Raw genomic sequence first — 7,636 nt, forward strand, 5'->3', positions numbered from 1 at the left:
AAATTATCTCTGTTTTTCTTTGTTTTCTGTCTTGTAGGATGGTGGTTTGATGCATGTGGTCCTTCTAACCTCAACGGAATGTATTATCCGTTACGACAGAACAACAACAAGTTCAACGGTATCAAGTGGTACTACTGGAAAGGCTCAGGATACTCTCTCAAAGCCACGACTATGATGATTCGACCAGCAGATTTCTAAATGCTTTTGCATTATGTGAATTACGTATTGTATAGTCTTCAAAGACTTCATTTGCCGAGCATATAAACACACATCTGCAACTTGTCTCATTTTCAAGCCCAGAAAACATGCGCTAGCGTTCGGAGGGGATCAGTTCAGTACAATTCCTGAATTGCAATAGCCTTGATCAGCTAAAGCTCATATTACTCAACCAGACACAAAGTCTAAAGCATCAACCTGCTATAATAGTGATTTGGCCAAATGAGTGAATAAAAAGAACATCCAAGAAACTGTCAGACAACTTAAGGACTCTGTTTTACTGATCATTTATGTTATGTATGTGTTAGTAAATAACTGGAACTGTGAAAAATACCTAGAATAGTTTTAGAAATACGCATTTTGCCTCATCACTGAACTTTAAACATTACTCTAATACAAAACACTTAACTAGATCTAGAACTATTTATCTGTGTCATGTTTGCCTTTCATGTACATAAAAAAATACTGTCCTGTAATTAGCTCAATACTGTAGTTAAAGAATACATTCTTCCTCCCCCTAGTCTCCGAAACATCTTCTTACACTAATTCAGGGATTTTTTTCAATAGTCTGTATTACTTTATTTAACAGAGGACAAATAGCATTTAAGTACTTTGCATTTATTCTTGGGAAATACCATGTACAAAAATCACCATTTCTTTCAGTTTGTACTTAATACAGTCACTATCTTTAAGTTACAAAAATCCCTGCAAATTACAATATAGTATGCATTTCTGTATATTTTTATGACAATTGCACTTTTTTTCTTTCCTTGTCATTTACCTGTAGAATAACTGGTCAGTATTTTATAAACCGAGACAACGGCATTAACACCAGATGTCCGGTTGTCTATGACAATCAGTTATCACCTGGTGCTGTAGTACCTCTATACATTTTGTAAAAATAACCTAACTGAAAAACATATGCATGTTCTTTGATACAATTAAATTTATGCTCATGACTTAAGATACAAATTACTACATTTTAAAAACAGGAAAAAAAAATCTGAAAGTTATCTAAGGTCATACTGTTGTGTTTTTTAAGTAAGGTTAGGACTTCTCCCTAGGAATTCTCTGTAGGTAGGCCCTCAATGTATGCCACAATGTGAATAAATTACTCTACTGGGTGATTTTTGCTTTTTTTTAAAATATTTTGTTACTATATGCTTTAAAATTGTGCACTGTACACTGCAGTTCAGATTGAGAAGATACTTCTTCATAAATCACACAAAATAATATTGTGGAGATTTTTCTGCAAAAACTTTAGGTTTTAATTCTCATGCTTAGTCTTTGCCTTAAAGTAATGTTTTTGTAAAATTTTGATTTCGGCAGATGACTGAATTAGTTACAAGGCAAGAATAGATCTCATACCAAAACGAAACAAAAACCTCAGATACAACGTTTCTGGAGGCTTACTTAACAAAAGGTATTGTATCTCAAAACCAGTAAATGATTATGAGAAAGATGGAAAACCCTTCATTTTACACTGACAGTCATTAAAGCTGCTGTCAGAATACCCCACCACTCACACTACCACCATTCTTCTTGACTGCAAATGTGTCTCAACATTGCTGAAGTGTAGCAGAGACAAAAAAATACTTCCAATATTACTTCATGATCTGATTTTAAATAAACCTAATGAATGTAAATTAACAGTCATCATTTGAAGAGTAGCATAAAATAATGTCAATGTATTTAAGATTACTGTTTAATATTTTATTGTTTCTCCTACCAAACATATCCCAAACTAAAAAAATACTTCACAAAATTGTTTTCATGAATTTCTAAGAAATGTCTTAAAGAGCAAGTCTAGCAGATGGCCACCAAGCTAGTCAAGGAGCTGGACATACCAAGAAGCACATGACGTACCAAGAGAGGCTGAGAGAGCTGGCCTTTTTCAGCCTGGAGAAGACAGGGGGAAGGGGGGACTTTACTGCTGTCTACAACTGCCTGATCGAGGAGACAGAGAAGACAGAGCCAGACCCTTCTTGGAGGTGCACTGCAATGGGACAAGAGGCAGCAAACAAGTGGGAACTGGGGAAACTGGATTTTCTTTTTAATTTATTCCTTTATTACCATGAGGGTCGACTGGACAAGTCCCTTGGAGCAGTGCAGTGAACTAGACAACTTTCAGAAGTCCCTTCTAATCTAAAATATTTTATGATTCCATGAAATTTAATAGAAATGTTGAGTCTAGATTACTGTATTCCCTGCTTCACTGCATTTAATCAGACAACTAAAGAAAATACTCCCAATATGTGAGACAGTAAGCATATCCAGCCCAATAATCTAAAAAAAAAAAAAAACAACAAACTTCTAAAAAACCATGAGGGAATCTGGCACAGTATGAATGCTCAACCTAGCAAAGAAAAATAGTGCTAACTTCTAGTTGACATTAACCTTCATTATTATAGTAAGAAAACCCTATATGACAAGAATAATTAAATATTGCGTGTCTAGTTTTGATTTTCTGCAAAAAAGTCTTTATAAAGCTTAAGGTTTTTTGATGACTATTCTGGAAAAGTGATGAAAGATACTGTTGCAGACACTGAATGGATCAATTATTTAATATCACTTTGGGCACTGACTTTGATCCTCTGCAAGGGGAGCACACTGCAAAACAGAAGCAATTCAAGTTTTCAGCACAGCCATAACCTCTCTCAATTTTATCTTCTCACCATCTCTCAAGCCCTCCTTAACTCTGCTTTAGGAATAAAAACAGTAAACGGAATCTGAAAAACAATCCCATCAGGAATCACTTCCAAAGAATGCTATGTATGTTGTTACTGATAGCATACTTGGTTATTAAACGAAGTAGTCTGAGAAGAAACAGAAAACTCAAACCAGCTTAATCTGAAGTACTGTGTTCTTTTTTCATACAAATACAGAAAAGGAGGGGGAAAAAAGCACACTTCTTATTTATTTTTCACATTAAGTATTACCATCTTAATTTATCTGCTATATAAAAAAAAAATCTACTTTGTCCTTTTAGAAAAAATACTACATTATAATAGATGATTAATTTCTTTGGGCTTATTTCAGAATAACTGTTACAGTTTCCCTATACTTCGAGAACATACAACTTACAATCATGAACTAAAGTCTTCATCTTGAACATGTAAATTTACATAGATTTAGAAAGAATGATAAAAATAAGTTCTTAACAGTTAATGAAATTATAGTAAAGATAAAGTTCAAACCCCATTAAGTGCTCTTTCTTCAAAGCCCATATGAAACTTTGAGAAACAAGTAGCAGATGATAATATATTTAACTAGCTGCTACAGTATAAGAGAAATTGTGAAACCTTTTCCGGCAAAACTATTAGAGTGATTGACTAGTAACCTGCTAGAATTCTACTTGGTTGAAAACCAAAGTAAAAATACTGTTTTATCAATTACAGCACATTGAGTACAGGTACACTCAGGTCTACACACACTATGCCCCCACAGGCACACTTTTGCACTAGTTCACAATTCAGTACTTGAAAATGACCATTAAAGGCAGGAAAAATGCATCAGTTTACCTACTTAGTAGTTTTAGAAACCCAAAGTAATTTTCCATTGCCACAGTAATTTCTGGACTGAAAATATTGAAACCATGACCTGAATAATCTTTCTGTTAGGCGGTAATATGCCTCTCCAGTTTATATACAAGCACAGCTAGAAATAAAATATGCCACAAGTAAGTTAAAGTACATTTATACTTCACAAGCTAGCTTATTCGGATGTTAATCAATGAATCAATTTTTTGCATTTTCCATGCATATCAAAGTTTTTGCACACACTTCAGAAAGTAGTGGACAAAGGAGAAAATAACTCCTTACAGTATTTGCTTTAAAAAAATTATTTTTTCTAGTAGGCCTTCTTGTTCACAAAACCTATTTAGAGGGCCAATCATTTTCGAGATAAACAAAAGAAAGTTTACAAGCTTAAAGTGCCATTAAACTTACAGGAGCAGCAGGGAAGCTGGATGAAAGCTCATATGGTTCCTCTGAGATCCAATGGCCCAATTCCAAAGACCACAGAACCTAAAATAAATTAAGCGGTAAGTAGAACTCTTACAATTTCTAAAATAGCAAACTCTTTGTTTGCTAATGTGTAATTAGAAGAAACAGTGCAGTTGTAATAGTTGGTTAGATATTTCATTTACTGAAATCAAATGATTCACTGAAAAATCAAGCAACCACAAAGGCACAAATTTTACAACTGAAACAAACCATTAAAATACCAAATTCATATTTCTATGCATAGCTACGTTAAGTTTTAAAACCTTGTGAGGATATTAAAAAACTCAACTTACTGCAGCACGATACATAAAATTAGAGTAAATATTTGAAAAGGGAAGTCATGCTATATCAGTTCTGTTGTCCTGATTCAGTTAATTGGTGAACTTCATGAGGCTCCTGTTGGCCCGTTTCTCCAGCTCCTCAAGATCCCTCTGAATGGGAACACCCATCTGGTGTATCAAACACTTCTCACAGTTTTGTAACATCCACAAACTTGCTGAGGGTGCATTCTTCCCCAGCATCCAGATCATAAATGAAGATGTTAAACAATATTGGACCAGTATCAACCCCTACTACTGACTGGGATTATGCAACTATTGTATATAATCCACATTACATAGATAAATCAGCCTGCAAAGAAGAAAAACTCAATTTAATTTTCTTCAGTATCCTCCTCTGTCGATGCCACACTCTAGAGCACAAAACCAGGTTGCTAACAGTGCAGAGTAGTGATTGTCTGGAAAAATACGTAATCATTTGTGCTCAGCTGAGCTCTGAAACCCTGGACATATATGATCCTTGGAGACTATCAATCCTAACACTTTGGGCTACTTTCAGACTTCTGTTCTCATCAGGGCCATCACAAAATGGTTAGCAGAAATAAAACCTACTTGAAATGGTTGTATTTTCAATTTCTGAAATACGCTATTTTAATTTTTTTTTTTTTTTGTAAAACTTTCCCAAAACTACTCCATCCAGCATTTTTCCTGGGTTGATTTTCTAAACCATTATTCAAAACAATTTATCGTTATCACTATAAGTTGCAGCTGGTAGACTATAATATTAGAAGACTCACATTATAGTCTATAATATTAAAAGACTCACAAGACTGAAGTCAAAGTAGCTGTACTCAAGTAGTAAAAGCATTGTCTTTATGGGAAAATGGAAAAAGACTGAAGTTCCTCCCATGTCCTTGAGTCATATGAAGGGCATTTTCCTACTAATTTCTATCTAGTCTAAATTCTGAAGCACACTCTGATGGAAGAGTTTATTTTCCTCATTGGCTTCATCAATGTGAGCGGAGCCATAGTTTCTCATATAGATAAAAACTGGTAAGTTCTTTTGCAAGTTTGTCCACTGTCACACAATTCAACAACCTTCCCCTTTTACAGATATTTCAACTTTGCAAAATCGTTGCCTTCTGGCACGTCTGAAATATGACTCAAAAAAAAGTGTTGTTACCCTGTAGCAAGAGACAGCACGATTCATACGTGCAACTTTAAAACCCACAGCAACCCCCTGATACCCTGATGTTCCTACAGCAACAGGTAGTATTAAGTGAACAAGAAATGTACATATACCCCCAAAATGGGATATATGGAATTTATTAGAAAGTAAATCCCTGTGTTTAGGATAATTCTACCTCTGGCAGACACATTTTCCTTAAACAGCTCTCTAGCCATTTCAAATAGATCATGTCTGTTTCTTACTGTTAGCACAGCCATGCACCATTAAACTGTTGTCATTATTCACCTTAGAACAAGATGAATTTCATCAGTGCGTGAAATTATTCCCATGCTTGATTCACAATTAACTGAAATATTCTGTACTTTTTTTATTCTTTCGGAAGATGCCATACAAATCCATATATTATTGGTTTTAATTTAAATTATTAAACTTTACCTCATAAAATTTGGGAAGCAGTGCTATGAGATGTTCTCCTTAGACAAGAATTGGCATAATAGATATCAAGCACGATAAAGTTATCCTTTACAATGCTGCAGCTCACTAACTAAACAAGATTCTAAGCTGAACAGACTGATTATAAACTAGTAATGTAAGTCTGATAAAATGGCCTAATTGTATGTAGGACAATAACTTCCCGTAAAGGGATGTTTTGCCCCAAATCTGTTGCTACAAGAAGCAAATTCCAAACTGAATTTAGAAAGTAATTTTGTTATCAAAACCCAGTTCTATAGTCTTTAGTTCAAAGTAGCTTATGCTTGATGACTTGAGGGCAACTAGCAACCTCTAACATGAACTGCTACAAAAGCTGGGGCTTTGTGCGATGTGGCAAGCGGTGTCTTACTTGTGAGGGGAGGTGTCCAATTTTGCAGGCTATTGGACGTGAACAGTGATTTTTTGTTGATAATGAAAAGCAGCACATCTTCAAACTTATTGTTGAATTTTATTACAAAAATACAAAGAATATTATTATGTTTGCTTCTAGAAAACGCACAACCAAATATTTGACAATGCAACAGCTGTGCAAAAAGAGAAAATAATTTCTATAGTCATTATACCATACCAAACCTAAAAATAAGAGTTAAACGCATTAATAAATCAATGACCTTTAAACAATATTCAAAACCTAATAAAGCATTGCTGTGTTTAGCCAAGAAAAGTAGACAAACTTCTCAAAAACAGATAGTTAAGACTGCAGCTTAGGAGTTTAGGTTATAAATTTTAAGGTGGTATCTGTGTATATTTTTTTTTACAATTACTTTTTACAATTTACAATAAGAATATTGAGATCTGTTAGCTTTATACTTATTGCTGGATATATTTATTGCAAATAAAAGAAACTTGTTAATCTATGCCATTTATATTTTAATCACAGTACAAATCATCTTTAACTGAACCAAGAAAATTGTAAGTTCTAATACAATTCTTTGAGACGTGCTGCATGAAAATAATTTCTTTATAAATAATCTTGAGCAGGAACAGATGTACCATGCTGTGTAATGTGTACATCAGGTCCTTATAGTACCAAAATGATGTTTGTACCAAGAGTAACTGGCAAAAAACCCAAATAGATTAAAATATAAACCCCAAAGATTAGTTATGATTAAGTAATCCCATTTCATTTTCCAGGCCAATTTTACAGTAACAACCTCTATCAATCCTTACAGTATTTACAGAATCTTGTTTAGAAATGAATTTTGTTTATCTTAACAAAAGATGGATTAATGCTTGTCTATCATGGTTCTGGAATTGAGTACAAAGGCATCATATCTACTTTCCTAGATAAAAAGAAAATTAGATACAGAGTTCATGAACAGGTCCTGCAGTAAATAATTAGGTCACCACTCGCTAAAACATTCAGTTTTCATGAACACAAAGGCAAGAGCTCTCCATTCTAAGTCACTGAAAGTTTGCTTCTGACTTCGGCAGACAAATTTTCAACAAGTATATTT

The 7,636-nt window shown here is 34.0% G+C and overlaps 1 protein-coding gene across 2 annotated transcripts in view; it reads left to right on the plus strand.

Annotated features, from left to right (window-relative positions):
* The window catches only part of ANGPT2 (angiopoietin 2), a 42,300-nt gene extending 41,363 nt beyond the window's left edge, over positions 1 to 937 (plus strand). For both annotated transcript variants that reach the window (XM_009699823.1, XM_009699824.1), the window contains one exon: positions 38 to 937. In XM_009699823.1, coding sequence (XP_009698125.1) covers positions 38 to 198 — 161 coding nt within the window. In that variant the 3' untranslated portion in view covers positions 199 to 937. The remainder of the gene's footprint in view (positions 1 to 37) is intronic.
* The last annotated feature ends 6,699 nt before the right edge of the window (positions 938 to 7,636 follow it).

Source organism: Cariama cristata, unplaced genomic scaffold (assembly GCF_000690535.1).
Source record: "Cariama cristata isolate BGI_N322 unplaced genomic scaffold, ASM69053v1 scaffold995, whole genome shotgun sequence".
NCBI classification, from domain to species: Eukaryota; Metazoa; Chordata; class Aves; order Cariamiformes; family Cariamidae; genus Cariama; species Cariama cristata.